This window comes from Anabas testudineus, chromosome 12 (assembly GCF_900324465.2).
Source record: "Anabas testudineus chromosome 12, fAnaTes1.2, whole genome shotgun sequence".
NCBI classification, from domain to species: domain Eukaryota; kingdom Metazoa; phylum Chordata; class Actinopteri; order Anabantiformes; family Anabantidae; genus Anabas; species Anabas testudineus.
In genome coordinates, this window is record NC_046621.1 from 18,906,042 (window position 1) to 18,924,657 (window position 18,616).

The 18,616-nt window shown below is 38.6% G+C and overlaps 1 protein-coding gene across 1 annotated transcript in view; it reads right to left on the reverse strand.

Moving 5' to 3' along the window:
* Positions 1-5,400: 5,400 nt before the first annotated feature.
* The window catches only part of bach2a (BTB and CNC homology 1, basic leucine zipper transcription factor 2a), a 44,243-nt gene continuing 31,027 nt past the window's right edge, over positions 5,401-18,616 (reverse strand). The window contains exons 2-5 of the mRNA XM_026356897.1: positions 17,910-18,192; positions 13,962-15,389; positions 7,330-7,536; positions 5,401-5,901 (exon numbers count right to left, since the gene is read on the reverse strand). Coding sequence (XP_026212682.1) covers positions 5,509-5,901; positions 7,330-7,536; positions 13,962-15,389; positions 17,910-18,176 — 2,295 coding nt within the window. The 5' untranslated portion in view covers positions 18,177-18,192 and the 3' untranslated portion in view covers positions 5,401-5,508. The remainder of the gene's footprint in view (positions 5,902-7,329; positions 7,537-13,961; positions 15,390-17,909; positions 18,193-18,616) is intronic.

Consider the following 18,616-nt stretch of genomic DNA (forward strand, 5'->3'; position numbering starts at 1 on the left):
CAGATTAAATGCTTCTTAAAAAAACAGCAAATATTTTGTAAACACATATTTTGCATAAATCCACACACCAACACCACCTAGTAGACTTCTCATGCTTTGTCTTTTATTTTGCAACAAAACTTGCCTAGACAAAATGTTGTTTTTTCTTCAAAACCTTTTTCATATCAAATGAACAGAACTTGACATGTTGCACAATATTTACAAAAACTCTAAACAAAACTCAGATCATTGAAACATTCAAAGATAAAAAATAAAATCGAAAAAGGCTGAATCTGCATATAACAGTCATGTTTTATGTACTGAAAAAAGGACATGAAAAATGACTCACCAAAATCTACAAATACAATAATGTAACCACTATAAAAAGTTAGAAACAACGCCACAGAAACTGCCTACACATCTATCATACAGTCCTTACCCATACAAAGAGGTATACTAAATCATCCAGGTAGATAAGTCTGTTTGACAAAGGTTTAAAAAAACCCTCAAAATCACAATCTAAGAGTCCAGTGGCCTCAATGAACACATTCTGTAAACAGATTAGATTTAATAAGTACTTCCTTAGTCTGTCAACATGTATTGTGTTTGTAAATTGCAAGCATTTGAATACTAAATACTAAAATCCATAAGGGAAAACTTCTCCCTGATGACTGCTGCTCAACCTCTACACAGGAACTGTTGGATGTAGAATGTGGAGCAGCTTTCAGAGATGTTGGACAATTGGAAACTTTACAACTTTTTAGTTGACTCAGGGGTTAAGTGCCATGTTTGCTGACATGAATTATATGATGTCATATTGATAGGGTAGCATACATTGTAGACTGTGTGGTACTTAATCAAGTACCACAGTGACTCAAGAGCCGGCAACATTTTTTCTTCCAATCAGTGCACGAACATGTCTTAAACATGTAGGGGGGAGCACTGGGTTGAACCTACAAATGCTTATTAGAATCAAATTAGCACAATAATCAAAGGCTGTTAGAATGCAATTAAAGGACCACTCTAGTGTTACTTAACTGAACACTTTCCACATCGTAGCCACAACGTTTTCTTTTTATTTCTTTCAGTGCAGTCAAACTGCAGAGACTCAAAACGTACTTGTTTAATCTTTCACAGTGAACATTATGTCAGCTTTTACAGCTGTCAGAGTTTTGTTTTCAAGTCATGGTCAATTAAAGTCAATTCAAATTTTGAATTGCAGTGCTACAAAAATTATGTAACATTTAAAGTGTGTAATGATTTAATGTGAATAATGATTTCTTTCTCAGTCTCTTGACTTTTTTCTCAAAATGGTGACTAACATTTATTATTAAGAGTCATAAACCTTTCTTCAGACCTACTACATATTTGACCTGATCTTTTTCCATACCTCAGGAATACTGTGCAGTCTTCAGGAAAATGCAGAACAGCCAAATTCAGTCAATTTGATTTTTCACATCTCTTAAGTGCAGTCTTCTATTAAATGAACAAACCGGCAGCATATGTGACAAGAAAAAAAGGAGGAAACAAGCCTTCTCTGTAAACCTAAAAAGCCAAAGGAGGCAGAAAATCATTTCATGGCATTTATCCATTGGCATTATGTTGTGCAAACACCAACACAAAACAAAAGCTATTGCAAATAAATGTTTGGTATCACATTTTCACCAGTTTGACCATGATATTGGTCAAACCTTTTGGTGTGGAATAGATTAAATACTACAAAATGATGTAATGCCTTCTTCTGATGTTCAAGTTAGGTTGATTATTTTGGAATGCAACACCTAATTAACATAGGTTTAAATTTTGTTAATTGTCTTGTTATTTCATGGCTATATTACACATTTTATCTGATTATAATCATCTATGTATGTATTTCAGAACATTTTTTTAAATATTACGTATATCCAGGGGACGAGGTATAGATTATTCAGTTCAAAATTTGTCTCATATAAAATTCAACAGTTTTTCCTACTCTCAGACCAATACAGTGGGCGTCAGAAGAGGCAAGGCCCATGTTTTGTGAGTCAGATTCTAAAAGCTGCAGTGTAATTTCTATTGGATAAAATAATTTTCCCTTATTGGCTTGTTTGGCCTCTGTAACCTCTAAGGCAACAAATTATAGCTGCACTTGTCAGATTCCTATTTTTCTCACAAAGTCTCACATTTTAACTTATGTAAAAAAAAAAAAAAAAGATTTATCAGTTTTTCTATTTAAATTAATTTGCAGGTTGTATATCTTTACAAAACATTAAAAGAACACATAATACACAAAATTGTAAACATACGCACACCCCTTTAAGTTAAAATATTACAACTTAAGTCTTGAAATTGAGTCATGGTAACTGGACTTACCATGAAGTCCAGTTACCAGAACTCAACTTCCAGATAACTTTACCTGGATGACTGAGACTCTTCACCAACAACTTAAGTAAGTACATATGTGACTTGTAAATCAAGACTTATTTTTTTATAAAACTGTCAAAAATAAAAAAAATACAACCAGTAACAAATCAGTTCTAAGAGAACGTAGCAACCTACATTTTACATCTATGCAATTTCTTCTACACCCAACCCCAACCCCTAATGACAAGAGTCCAAATAAATAAATGAACAAGTTCACATTAAGAAATGAAATATATGAGAATCAGCTGTGCAGTGTTCTTCAGTGTACTGTCAGCATTTAGTACTTTCTAATTAGATAATTATTGGTAGAGTTCAGTGACAGTGTCTTGTAGTTATATGATAGCTGGGATCAGTTGAGTGTCCCTTTATTGTCAGCTTGTTCAAGTCTATTAAAGCTATCACTGTGAAGCTGCCATTATCTACTCAACAACATGCTTTTACATGTGTATGCCCTTTTTCTGTTACAGGACCCCATGAGGAAACATCTGCTCTTTGTTTCAAGGGCTATTAAACATTTCTTTTAATCTGCAGAAACATTTTGATTACAGTTCCGAACTCTAGTTTGACAATTCTGTTTGACTTACTTCACTCTAACCCAAATGGACTAAAGAAGCACAAGCACTACCAGTGCTCCAATGCCATGGACATGCGCCAGTGTGAAGCAGACAGTGCAACAGCGAAGTGTTTGGCAGCAGCATTAACCCCTGCCACGTGCCTCGCCATCGACTTTTCGACAGCAGATAAATTTGGCAACTCCCTAAATCAATAACACGCCACTATGTTTGTTTGGAGCTTTGAACTGCATACCATACACTATTAGAGATACTGATTTATAAGTAAGAATTGATCATTTTGCTTAGTGTTCAAACACATTTACATATGAAATGTGAACGTGAAAATGCATGTGCCAACATACTGTACCAAATACTTTTAGTAGGGATATTTGTCTTATGTACAATACAAGAACATTGCAGCTAAATACACCATTACCATAAGCAGAAACACTAAACTCTTACTACTCATAAGACCATAAAAATGGGTAAAAGAGCACTTATGATTTGTTTAAGTCGCTGTTTAAGTGATCCAACCAGTGTGTGAAAATTGTAGCCCATTAAACATGGATCATTACTACCAACCATGTTCCAAAGCTGTTCCAATGTGTTTTCGATTTCTAACATATTTTATCTAACAAATTATTTCTGAAATCTATTTAATTAATTTGACATTTTCATTTTTTGTCAAAATGTGTTACTTCTTATATATTACAGATTTGAGTAACACTTACAGGACCTGTAAGTAAAGTCTATAATTAATAGAAAAAATTAAATCCATACTTTTTATGAACAACCAGGAAACGATGTAGGTAAGAGTAATGTACTTAAAACTTGATTCTTAATGAGTGGAAAATGGATGCAAATCTGTGTAAACATTATTACACCTATTTAGTTTATTGGGATCTTTATATTTGTTGAATTAAACAACACTGAACTTTCAGTTTGCTTTGATACCACCATGTAAATTAAGAAAAAGTTGGAAAGCTAGCCATTTTACTACATTTATAACCAAGGTACGTTGTACTTTGCAGGAACCTTCATTTTAATTATTGGGAAGCTAAGATCATGTAAAATAAAGTGCCACCTAGTTTGACTATCATGAGTAACTAAAGCAGAAGTAGTGTACTGATCCATCAGGCTCAATCGGCTTTCAGCATTCTGCACGTTGATTTTGTACTAAACAAAGAGAATCACACAGCATGAAAAACACATTGCATGCTTTGTAAAATGGTTGGCAGAAATGTGAACTGACACTAGTGTGATCCTTGAGTTTATAGGTATGCTGAGTGATTGGCTTGGGACTTGACATAAGTGCCAGAATCACTATACATTTGCTCAAATCCAATGCCAGGTTTCACCTCTTGGAGGTGCTGGGCAGTGCTTCAACTCTGGAGTGTAGCTGTGTCTCTAAGCACAGATGTGAAAAAAGGCAGAAGAGAAATGTGTAAAAACATCCATCTGAGTACGAGAAAAAGTAAAAGTGAAGTTTGACAAAAGAAACTTTGCATAATGAGAGTTCATTTACAAATACACACCTTTGGTAACATTTTACTTTAGAGTCCTGTTGTCCTTAACAACTACTGGATCACTTGAAATCTCATACTTAAACAAATAACTTGTTCAGTGTCGTACCATGTTATCGTTTGAAGTATTATTTTTAAGAATACATTTTAGGGAATCTATTTTGGATTTCGATCTGAGAGTGAATGAAAGATCAGTCTCATGTCTGTGTTAGGAGCTGGAGTCAGGTTAGCCTAGCTTAGCATAAAGGGTGGAATCGTCTGCACTGCTAGACAGTAGCACATTCCTATCCTACCAATACCTGAGCACTTTATATTTTTGCTTTACATTAACCCTTTTACTCACACAACATTGGTGGAGCTGTCATGCAAGCACTGGCCTGAGCCACTGGGAACAACTTGGAGTTCTGTGTGCAGTGAAATCTAATAACCAACCCTGTGAATAATGGACAACCAGTTTACTTCCTGAACCACAGCCATCCAATCCAGTGACACTGACCTTGTGACTCCAGCTTAGTGCTCCACTTCTCTTTTCATCTCACTCTCAGAGAGAAAGCAAAAGAACACATCTGCCAAAATGTTCAACTATTGTTACAGTAAACCATAGGTGACAGACAATAAGCATTAAAAGTGAGGTCAAATGTTTGTTTACTACTAATCATATGCATATAATTATCAAGATTAGACAGGACTGTAAAGTAAAGTGCATGTACATGTCAACAGGGATATTACTGAACATTCTGTGGAATTCCTGAGTTTAACCTCCCATGATGCACGAGATAGGCAGGGAAGCTGACAGGAAGAAAGTGAGAGAGAGCGAGCGAGAGAGAGAGAGAGAGAGAGAGAGAGGAGAGAGAGAGAGAGAGAGAGAGAGAGAGAGAGAGAGAGAGAGTGAGAGAGAGAGAGAGAGAGAGAGAGAAAGCTGCCAGTGCTTTTGTTTTATACCAGTCCAAAAATATTTTTTGAACAGTATTGCTGATATTCATCCATTAAAAAAAAATATTTTAAATATCAAGGTATAGACAAGATGAGACCAAACTTGCCACCAGACTCTAAGTACACTCCTGTCTTTTCTGTTCCCCTGTTGTGCATTTCTCAGTCATTTCCTGACAGAAATCCACTGTTACAGTGGGGCTACATACCTCCTTAGGGGAACCAAGCAGCAGTGGACTCTGCTCCTGCCCCAGACCTGACACATTAACCCCACACTCCCTTTCCTCCAGTGCAGCCTCACTTTGTTGCGATCCGGGCTGGGACGAGCCCTTGTCAGAAGAAGGCGACGATGGGTTGGATGTGAGGTCGATGCTGGCGGATACAGGAGGCGCCTGGCTGCTCTGCACCTCCCTGCACACTTGCTGGGAGAGGAAGGAGAGGTTCTGCCACAGCTCAGACATACAAACCTTCAGCTGGTTGCGCTCGCTCAGCAGCTTCTCCTTTTCGCAGACCTGAATTCATAAGACACAATATCATCAGGTCAGCAAGAGGGAAATAGTCCATACGCAACACACCTGTTCAACTGTTCAAGAGTCGAATACAATCAGTGTTTGCTTGTATTCACACCAGTGTTGCACTGAGTCTACTGCACTGATGAGCAAAAACATATACAAACATTTGTGCAGTGCTTTGGTGACCTGGCTCTAAGTTTCATTCACCTAAACTTAACCAAACCTTTAGTAGTCATACATATATAGTCACATATCATTTATTTGAAATAATATTTCTAAAATGAGAAATGACATTTATTGTTCAGTTTGATGACTTGTTAGGTATAGCCTAGTGTCCAGTTCAAAATGTAGATATTCTTCAAAATGTTGACCATCATTTTCAGAAGATATGATAAAATTGTACTTTAAGAACAGTGAGATGTCGAGTGAGATAAGAAACACGAGGCAGTGATTACAGTGGTACGGTCACAGCAGGAAGTGGGTTAGGAAACTGTGATGGATGTTTAAAGAATCCCGTTTTGGGAATAATTTTACCATTCATCTTAGTTTCTTCAAAATCTTTTCTTAGAAATCACCACAACATGATGTGAAAATAAAAGAGAGTAGGACCTAAACTCTAATACACTGGTCTGAATTTTTAACAGCACCACATTTTTAACAGTGTCACTTGTCAACAGCTGAAAGAAAATGGTAACACAAGTGGGTAAACCTACAATGTCTAATTAATGACATGTCAATTTAACACAGTGATGCAGAGCTGGTTAACAGTGACACTAACAGTTGTTAGTTAATAACTGAATCGAGAAGGGGCAGTTGTCCAATATGGCCACCAAATTACTCTACAACACACTTGACAGATATTTTTTGTCACACAGTGGTGATAAGTAACTAAGTACACTTAGCACTAAATAAGTAAGTAATTTTGAGGTACTTGTAGAGTATTTCCATTTTCTGTTACTTTTACTCTCCTATCAGCAGGAAATATTATACATTTACTCACTCTCCTTTATTTTACAGTTTAAGTTACTAGTTAGCTTTTGCAGATGAAGATTCCTATACCATACAAAAATACAGTAATCAAACAAACAGTATGATGTTTTACTACAGGAGAATCAGGTTAAAATCAGCGCCTCCTTTACCAGCTTCTGTTTTTGTCATCAGGAACCAGATCTTTTATGAATAACTATGAATTAATAATTTTCACCTTTGAGAATTTGTGGAACAAATCTGGACTGGTCATCTACATTTATGTTATCAAGCACTTTTCTACTTTTGCACTTCTACTTGTAGTGAGGTTTTCTTTTGGCACTTTTACTTGTCTATTGATTTTGTGTACCTCTACCACCTCTTCTGTGCACTAAGCTAGTGTTTGATTGGTTGCTTGATTGGAATAAGGTGTGTGTGTGTGTGTTTGTTGTGTGCTCCCACCAGTTTGCGAATCTCACTCTCCAGGTTCTGGATGCAGTCCAGCTTCCTCTTGCGACAGCGCTGGGCAGCGATGCGGTTTTTGCTGCGGCGGCGGATGTCGTGAATGAACTCCAACTGCTCTGAGGTCAGCTTGTGCATCTTAATGAGTATCTGGAAGTCATTGCGTGGCAGGTTGGTGATCTGGTCCACAGGGAAGGGCAGCTTCACCTAATAACATGATGATGGTTCAGTTTAGATTATATGTTCTTACTTTTATCACTTCACCAAAGTTTGAGCTAAGTCATCATGAACAGCTGAACAAACTCAATTTGCTGACAAAACCATGAGATGTAGATATTAGATATGTTGTAAAGTGATAAGTGTTTGTGAGTCTGGTGGACCTGCTGCATTTATTAAAAAAAAACTCAACATATGTTTACTTCTTGATTACAAGCAATATAAAGAGCATATATGGTTAATATTTGCTTTGTACCTTTTCTATTATTTCTATATCTTATTAGGAGAGTGTGAGCAGATAAAGATTTGTCCCCACAAGACAGAATGTAAAATGGATGGAAATGTGACAACAGACAGGTGTTACATTTTGCAACAAGTGCAATGTTGTACAAGGCCAAAAAACAAGACTTTCTCTAAAACACACAATGGGGTGTACAATGTGTGGTAAACGAAATTGTGTGTGTGTGTTTTTCACAGAAAATGAGCAAACGCCAATAATCTGAATTAAAAAAAATAATTATTTGTATAATTTTTATTTTTACATCATACAAGGGTTAGAAAAATGTGAACTGAACATTATTATTGTAGCTATTATCATTCTGAAACCAGAACTGTGTCTTTGGACCAGTTACAACATTAAAATGTTCTTCCTGCATTAATAAATCAGTAATGAGTCACATTTTGATGATAATACTTAAGTACTTTACTTTAGTAGGATTTTGAATACATTTGCTATAGTTAATATAAAATCAAGGATGTAAAACCCTGTAGCTAAAGTGGCATTCCCTAAAACAGTTCCATGTTGGCAGCTGCAGGACACTGTGGTGTGAAATCCACTAGGTGTCAGGATGAAGCTGCTCATTGATGCAAGCAGCTCTGACACAAAGCCAACACAGGATGAGCCCTTTGTTATAGTTTTATCCTAGTTGTACATTTTAAATGTTAAGTAACTAGTAAAGTTATTCTTACTACGTATTTCTTACATTACTGATTTGTATGTAAATATTATTATTGTATATAATATGTTGTGTGTTATGTTTATACCTATTTTTATCCATTTACCTATATTATTATTTACTGATGTTTTATATGCATCCATTGAGGGAGTCATTCACTCCAGTTAACTGGTTTTATGTAAAATGTTCTTACTATCTGGCGTCCTTCACAGTTTGGAATTGGAATTAAATCTGAATTCCTGCTTTTTAAATGTGGCACACATACTGTAATTGACTAAAGCAGTGATGAGTGAATACAGTGTGTTTTGACCACTTTCACTCTCTGTTCTCACCATCTGAACATTGCATCATAACAGTCTACTTCGGCAGCCAATGCTGTTCTCTTCTCAGCACCAGTGTTCAGCACTGCGCTGCCAGCATAAAACGATGACATCATTCACTGTTCTGACAACAGAGGCGTGCATGTGTGTATGTGCTCGTGTGTGTCGAGGTAGTGCCTGTCCTTTACTCTACAGACATCTATATATAGCTCTATGACTCTCAGCAGTCACATAATAAGGTTGAGATGACAAAGTGAGGTTTGGATAGTCATAAATCCCCTCACCAGGCTCCCTCTCTTTTTTCTCTGGTGTTCTGGTTTCCATTTTTAACCTTGTGTGCATCCTTTGAGACACTCATTCCATCACTTTGGGGTTAAAAATGGAATTGTACCTTATATAAATGTAAAATAAAGACCATGAAATGATGGTTGTTGTTAAATCATTTTCATTCAGCCCGAACCTACAGTAGACTCATATCTACAGATGAGGATTACAGCCATAAAGTATGACTGCATTTGAGGTATGATATAGTCAACACCATATATTGGTATATTTAAGAAGCACATTTAATTGTCCCGTGTCTGTGCTGTTGAATCAGGACATGGTTAGAATTGCCCTTAGCGGAGGGGAAAGACTGGGCAAAACATCTTTAATAGTTCTATTCAAATCAGGTAGTCAGATTATTCAGAACTATTTTTAATTTCACAGTTCGATTCAGAAGTATTTGTACAATGACAAGATTCAAAGTGTAGACTTTCATTTTTATTTTAAGAGGTTATATTTAAGAGGTTTCACAAAAATATTTACCATTTAGGAATTAATTAACAGTCATTTGAAGCAAATTAGCTCCATTTTCACTCAAAAGGTGAAGGACTCAAAAGCATTTGGACAATTGACTGACAGGACGTTAATTGACCAGGTGCAGGTCCCTTGTTCATTCAAGACAAATTAAGCAGATAAAAGGTCTAGAGCTGATATCAGGTGGAGAGTTAGCACTTGGCACCTGTTTGACTAGAACTACCAATATAAAGTCTGAGCAGATTTCAAATCAAATGAAGGCCATCTTCGCAAACAAGCAGCAATTGAAAGAGGCTGCAGTGAAGGCCTGGCTCCAGGGAGGAAACTCAGAATGTGGTGATGTCCATTGGCTCCAGGCTTCAGACAATTATTGACTGCAAATGATTTTCATCATTTATTTTCATCAAGTATTAGAATTTATGACTTGTCCAAATTGCTTTTAAGCTCCTTGATTGTTTTATTTCAAATTTAATGTAATGGTATATAAAAGCAAAATCATAAAACTCCATCACTGTCCAGATACCTCTGGACCTAACTGTAGATCATTTCTTCTTCTTTTTTTCCTCTCCACTGTTGCCTAGTGCTTGCTCAAGTGGGGCTGTTGAGTTATTTAAATAATTCTGTATACAGTAATATTTTGCAAGGTCTTAAACATTACACTGTAAAGGGCCTTGACGTGACATCTGTAATGATTTGGTGCTATACAAATAAAATTGAATTGAATACAGTTAAGATTATAGAGGGTTCAGGAAAATCTTGTATTTACTACCACTAAAATAGCAATTGAATAAGGAACAAAAAGCAAAATGCAAAGTGGGTTGTAGAGGTGGGTCTTGGTGTGCTGTCCTAATTGGAGCGGGCAGATCTGGGGTCAGGAGTAGCAGATGGTGAAAGGAACGTGGACAGGACACCTGCCTACAGGGCACCCTAGGGTGTGTCTGTGACCGCTCCATGGGTGAGACAACTGGGTCAGGGCACAGAAGTGGGACAGACCACACACTCATCCATACACACATGCACATACACACATACTGTACAGTACACATGGTAGATGTAGGTATGCACGCACGCACACACACACACACACACACACACACACACACACACACACACACACACACACACACACACACACACACACACACAATTAAAGAGAGTCTCTTAGAGACTCTGAGCTTTTAATAGTGTCACACCTTGCTGCCAACCTGTAATGTGGCTGCAGTGTGTTCAGATTGTGGCATGTGTTACAGTATAATGCCAGTAGGGGGCACTCAGCATATGTGCAGCTTCACAAAGGTAAATACATGTGGCTTGCTATGTGATGACACACAACTCTGCTTTGACTGTACATCATATGCGCTAGTACACTAGTAGTAGAGGCTTTCCAAATGCACTGAGGTTTCACAGCTACATAAAATTTGTTATTTAACACAGCGCCTAATGGTGACATCTAATGGTAAAAATAATTAAGAACAACCAAATCACAAACAAATCATGTGCCATTGATTCTTTACTGTACATCTCCTTATATATGATTGCTAGTTTAGCTGCATTATAAAACAGGATAGAAGAGAGATAGAGCAATAAAGTGACTTTTAAATGGTGATGAAGGTAAGGATAATACTTTATCAGGATCCTTTGGGGGCATAGTATTGAAGCAGACTCTCACAGACATTAATAATAAAGCACTTATATTGGGATAAGGACCAAAAACACTTTATTTTTAAAGACCTCATAGTACCATATTTTCCCATCACAACTCTTTGCTCTCAGAGTGCAGGTCTACTGTTGGTTCCTAGAGTTTCTAAATGTAGAATGGGAGATAGAACATTTAGCTCCCCTCTCTTTTCCTCGAATCTGTCTCTCTCTCTCCCTTTTCTGCAGGTATCCTCAGCCTCTGAGCTATATATTTCCAGAGTACATCTGCTGGCCCTACTGACTGTCTTTTGCTGCTTCTTGTTGTTGTTTTTTGTTTTTTTTGTCTGCTGTTCTTTTCTCTCTTCTCTCCCCTCTTTTCACTCACTCCAATCGGTCGTGGCAGATGTCCGCCCACCCTGGTTCTGCTGGAGGTTTCGAGGGAGTTTTTCCTCTTCACTGTCGTGCTTGCTCAAGTATTATTTATAAAGCCACTTCAGTCAAATACTAAATACACTAAATAAACAATGTGAGACAAATCAGTACATGTGGTTGTCTTACCCTGCAGTAATCTCACTTGTTAGCTAAGACATTACATGACAACAAGGAGGCTGACTGGTATCTTAAAAAGCAGAAAAAAACTTCAGACAGGATATAACCACATCTCAATATTTAAATGATGTTAGCAGCAGATGGACTAGGTGTAATGTAAGCAGAAATGGCTGGGACACAAATAGTTCTACACAGTGCATCATACACATAATAATAGTCAATTGAAATAAATAGTCTGTAGTTGTGACTCCTGTAAAATGGCTCTCCAAGTGTCTGCTCCACTATGTCAATTCACAATAGCTGAACAACTTATACACTGACCTTTGCAGCTCATTCCAGCACTTACTCATCTTCACTGACTCATCCACAGACCGGCAGCCACAACCACTCAAATCTAATAAAGCAAATGTCCTGTGTGTGTGTGTGTGTGTGTGTGTGTGTGTGTGTGTGTGTGTGTGTGTGTGTGCGTATGTGTATCAGACAGAGACTATGTGTGTGAGGGAAGGGAGAGAGAGTGCTCCAACAGGAAACTAATCTCACATCTCTTCACATATTGCATCACCATGGCAACCATACAGTTCTTTACTTCCAAGGAGTATGTGCTGGAAGTATTTGTGTTATTTCTTCTAAGAGGAAAACTGTCTAACAATAGTTCCATGTCTACATACCGATATAGGCTACTATATAGGGATTTTTACATAGGTTGCACTATTGAGAGGCTATGTAATAAAAATCATAAAACATTATTTGTAAATTACTGCTTATTGTTATCCAGTTACATGGAACAAAAATTATTTTAGTGAGCGAGAGAGAGCAAGCAAACGAGCTAGAGACAACTGAGCGACAAGCCTTTTATTACAAAATATAACGACCAGCGCAGTGTTTTCATAGTTTGTTGATCTTGTGTATTTTTTTGCAAAGTACATGGTGCACAGGTCAAATGAATGGAATGAACAGGTGGGAGGTTTGTTCTGACAAAGCCTTGCAATGTGTGTTGTTCATGTAGCTGCACAAAGAACAAAGAGTTATGTATGTGTCATGTCTGGAGGAGATTACCTCTTGTTGTGTAACTAGGTACTGTTTGAGTCCATTGAGTTCATTAGGGGTTCAATATTAGCAAATGTCGCTGTTTTTGAATCTGTGTGTGTGAATGGCCTGTTGCCCATTCTGATATGATCTACCATATACTATAGTGTAGCTATTGTTAGCTAACTTTAGATTAGATTGATTAAAGTGCCCATATTATGCCAAATCCACTTTATGGTTATTTAGACACATTTATATGTGTTGGCACACACCAAGTATGTTAGTGAGTCTCAGGGACCCAAGCCCTCCACAGGCTTGGTTCTAACAACGCCTACTACAACCTCCTCTGAAAACTTGCAGTATGCCATTGTTTTTCCTTGCTACAGCAGAGTCACTCTGAAAATAGCAGCGGAATGCAAAGCACAGACACTGCTCACCTTTTGGATAAGTCTTGCTTCTGATACTGACAGTCTGTGACTTACCTCTATGTCTTATTCAAGGTTTGAAGATTTAAGTGAAGCTCCAACTCAAATTTTTTGTGTGGGTCAGTTTGCACACATCTTTAAACTTGCCACTCACTTTGTGGTTTTTCAGCATGAAAATGTATGTGCACATTTTGGGGATCTCAGGGACCTGTTTTTTAAGCCCCCAAAGGGGTCTATTATAACCTCTTTAAGTGTTAGTGAGTCATTTCACTGATATTATGATTCTTACTTGTTTTACTTTTTTCTGCCATACATTTAGTCACAGTCAATCATTAATAAACATTTAAATGCTGTTGTCACCAAGTAAAACAAGTAAATACATAATGACATTTTTGTTTTCCTATCTGACATGTTTTGTTCCTACCTGTGATCCTATTCCACTTATCCTCAGTCTCAGACATCAGTGTGATGTCTTTAAATATACCAACTCACTCATCAACATTCTGGGAAATTGAGGAATATGCAGTGGTCTTACTACGACTTGTGGACAGTAGAGGTTGTTTACCAAGGTTTTGGTTAAAGCTATCAAACTAGTGTCAGAGTTCAGATCAGTCTAAGAATTATGTGAATGGACTTTGATGCTAACACAAAAAAAGTTCTGGCCAATAACACACAGTATATTAGAAGACCACACAAGTACTAACCTCAGGACCAGAGACTCTGGACACACCACTTTCACTGTCTCCCTCTGAGAAAGAGCCTGATTCATCACTGGAGTTGCCACCACTGGCACCAAATCCCTGTTCACTTTTGATCTTGGTGAAACCCTGAGAGAAGACCACCTCTCTGCTGTGGGGGTTTCTTTGCTCCACCACCCCAGCCAGACAGTGAGACAGTCCAGAGATGGAGCCTGAGTGTGGGGATGAGGAGAAGTCAACCTGGGCCAGGCTGGAAGGGGAGCTACCACTGCCTGCGTCCTCTGGGTAAGAGAATGAGGAATGGGAGCTGGAATTTTGGGTTCTGGGCTCAGAAGGAGATGGAGAGTGGGCTAATGTCTTGATGGGAACAGGGCAGCTGGTAGTGAGGCTTGACTGACCAGAAGAAGGAGGTTCTACCTGCATCTGGGTTGAGACCTTTTCTCTGAACTTCTCATCGATGTATGAACGGGCCAAGACTTGTTGCTCGCCAGCTGTTGAAGAAAAAATAACACTGCGTCTGTCTAGCTCCCCTTCATGTTTAGAGGAGGAGGCTTTAGACACTGGCCTTTCTATGTTCCTGCCAAAGTCAGTCAATGCTGCTGGTATTACATCTGCTATGCTAGTTTTGAGGGTGGCTTGACCTAGTAATTCCCTCTTATCCCCCTGCCGGTCCTTGACCAGTTCTCTGTAGTCATTAAGGGACAGTCTGTTGGTGAGTAGCTGCTGGATGGTGGTGCTGGGCACCCCGCTGAGATCCAGGCCACCTCTCTGGAGGTAGGAGCGCAGACAGGAAGAGGGTGAGCCTCGGCTTGGAGAGTGCTCAGCTGCTACTGGAACCCCTTCTACCTCTAGCTCCATTTCCAGTACTTCCTCAGTACAAAATTCTGGGTTGCAACCATTGCTTTCTTCTTCTTCGAACACAAAGGGTTCCTCTTTGATTCTGGAGGGTGTAAGCAGTGTTGGTTGAGCAGCACTGCTGTCTGCAAGCTGTGAGCTCACAGGGCTGACTGAGGTATGTTTGGTGGAAATGACATAATCACTGCCATGATGGTTTTCTTCATTGTGCTTATTGTCACAGATCTGGTACTGGTATTTCCTATATTTAGGACATTGAGTAAGGTCAGTAGGAAGTGGTGGAGTGCTTGCTACATGATTTGTCTGCTGCCTCGCCTCTGCTGAATCATCCAAAGTTAATTCTCTAGAAAAGACAGTATCCTTGGCTGTGATGTCATCATCATATTCCACCTTTCCATTACTAGCATGTTGGCTGTCATTCTGTAGCTGAGCTTGAAGAAATCTGAAGCAAGAGTCCTCCAAATTGTGAACACCCAGAAAGTCAGCGCAAAGGATGACCTCATGGATGTTCTCTTGACTTAAAACCAGCTTAGCTGTGTAGGCAAACTGGAGCAGTGGTGCAAAACCCTTTGCTGTCACCTGTAGAGGAAAATAGAGAACATATTTCATTTCAGTGTAAGATTAAACAATAGATTTAATGTCAGTGTTTTAAACATCCACTTAAATTTGAGTATATGAATATTTACCAGCAGAAAGTGGAGCAAATCGCTGAACATACAAAAAATGTCAAAAACATTGTGTTGTTCAAACACTTCCATTGAATTTATTTCTTTTGCAGATCTGAGGTGTAGTTAAAAATTAAATATTTTTTGATAGATGCTAACCAAACAGTTTGTACTCCTGGGTGTGTCTGTGGCCTTTGCTAAAGGTGCCACAAAACTCCAAGCATCTCAAAGAACTACATTTTGATGCACAATTGTGAATTCAGAAATGGGCTACAGACAATAATCTATTAGTCACTCCATAGGTAGGCAGGGTTAGAACTTTTTTTCTCATGTTGTCTTTCTTTACACAGATAGCCTATTGCTTACCTCTTGTGCACAACCAGGTCCATCACAGTGAGTACCTTCAAGGAGAAACTACCCGAAAGCTTTTTCTCAGTTGTATAGTTTATAATTTACTGAGAACATGCAAAAGACTCTGAGCTCTTGGAGAACATTTTGGAGACTGACTTGGCCAGTCTAAAACCTTCCACTTCTTACCTCTGATGAATTCCTTTGTTGGGTTTTTATCCTGCTGCATGATAAAGAATCTCTAAATCAGTTTGGTTGCATATTTCTTTAAATTGACAGACAAAATGTTTCTGTAGACTTCTGACTACATTTTACTGCTGTCATGCTGCTGTGTTACATCATCAGTGAAGATTATTGAAACTGTCTCAAAAGATGCAATGCAGCCCAAGTCATGACGTTACCTCCACTTTGTTTCACAGGGGATCATTTTGAGATCATGAGCAGATTCTGTATTTCTCCAAACTTTAGCCTTTCCATCACTTTGGTAAAGGTTCCTCTTTGTCTAATTATTCCATAAAAAGCTTTGAGGCTCATTTCGGTACCTTTCGGCAACCAGCATGGTCTTTCTATTTTTCTTGCTAATGAGTGAATTACATCTTCTGGTGTAACCTCTATACTTTTGCTCATGAAGTCTTCTGTGAACAGTAGATTGTGATACCTTTACACCTGCCCTCTGGAGGTTCTTTCTGATGTCACTAACAGCTGTTTGAGGGTCTTTCTTTACAGCTTTCTTTACGGCGGTCATAATGTCTTCCTTAGTCTACCCATTGTTACTAAGAACACAAGAGGTTTCTTTCTCCTTCAGGACATTCCAAATGGTTGTACTGGCTATTGGCAATGTTTGTGCAATGGCTCTGATTGATTTTCCATCTTCTCTCAGCTTCACAGTTGCTTGTTTTTTACCCATGAATAGCTCTCTGGTTTTCATGTTGGTTACACCTCTTAACCATAAATGCAGACTGAACAGACACAACCCAAATCTGAAGCACAGCCTAGACATTCCGTGCATTCAGAGTTCTGGCATTATCCCAAAACGCCAGACAGCAGAAAGTGTATGGAGAATGAAGCCATGCTTCGAATCAGTAGAGGATGGACTTTGATTTGTAACATGTTGATGGCCTATGCAAGTATTACTGTATAAGGTAGGGCTATATTAATCAATTTGACAGATCTGGGGCATTATATGGTAATACCAGCCACTGGGATCAGGAGCTTTTCCCTGATCTGTCTCAATGGTGAATAGAGGTGTCTACAACTAACGGGGCAACACCATTATTATTCATGCCCAACATGTTTTTGTAAACAGATCAATTTGTGCCAGCCCTGCTGTTCTCTTCCTTCTCTTTTTAACCTTAGTTATCCAAGGAAGGTCATATTAGCTTAGTGCTTTTGTCCAGTGTCCAACTGTCCCTGCATGCACTGGCAGGGAACAGAGGGACAGTAATTTACATCGTTAGCTGCCTACAATTAAAGTCTATAAAGACTGCGCCAGAGTCAAAAGTATATACTACAGTATATCTGGTGAGGGTAGGCACCAATTCGGTTGTGCCAGGTCGATGTCAATACCATTTGTCTAATACCCAAGCAATACATAGTGCTTTTTTCCACTACAGCAGCAAGTCGCTGGCCTCTCTCTGTTTGCATCTGTGCTAGTCCACTGAACATGTCAAACAATGGCTCTCTACAAAACATTAGTCGACTCTGACTCTCTAAGTGGGTGAAGAATATAACTTGGCCCATAGTCTGCTTTGAAAACCCTGAGTCAGTACAGCATCTTGCTTGCTTTGCTTTGTAGCACTTGGATAACACTTAAAGAATTAAGAATATGCGAATATCACAAATTATTTTAAAGCCACCACATTTCTCAGTTTGAACCAGTTATGGTTTCACATTAAAAAGATCTAATTAAAAAGCTAAGAAAGAAATACATGCGACAACTCTGACATATTCTGCCATTTACTTAGCATTATGGCCGACACTGAAAAACATTAAAACTGATTCGTTTTGGTTTAGATGATGCAAAAATAAAAAATAAAATAATTAAAATAAACAATACAGATTTGATAAATAAAACAGAAGACTTTACCTTGTCTGGCAGGTTAATGATAGGCTCCCCTTCGCCTGGTGACCCATTATGCCCCAGCAGGGCTTGTAGGAAGTACCGGCTACTAGCAGCAAGCACAGCCCTATGTGCACGCACTTCCCTACCCTCCACCAGTACAGTCAAGTCACAAAGGATGCCCTGCCGGCGCTGCTCCTCCAGGTTCAACAGCACATTGGCACAGTGAACCTTGGATTCATAGACGTACAAGGGCGCTGCCGCCTCACTGTCCCGCTCATCGTCTGCCGACATCACTTCGTCTAGCACCCTGCACAGAAGAAAGACAAGAATATTATACCATGTCAACTAGCTACGTGGGTCCAGTCTTTGCAGGAGAATGTTAAGGGAACCATTTCATTGTGTCTACTTTCTCACCAAGGTATTTATTTGACTTTACTTGTAGAAGTTTTCATGTTGTCCCTCTCATTCAAAATCTCAGTCACTGCTCTATTATAACAACAGCTGACAGTATCATCAGTCATTCTGCAGAGTCCTACTTACAGTATAAACAGCTACAGCCTGGGGGAGTTTTAAACTGACTGATTACACCACCTGGTGGTTTAATCTTGTGGTGGACAGAGATCAGCATGGGAACCTTTTAATGCTGGCTATGATTGGTAAGTTTCAGAACAACAACATGCCTCTGTTTAACATCACGCTAATGTGTACCTGCAGACCTGTTAGAGTGCTCA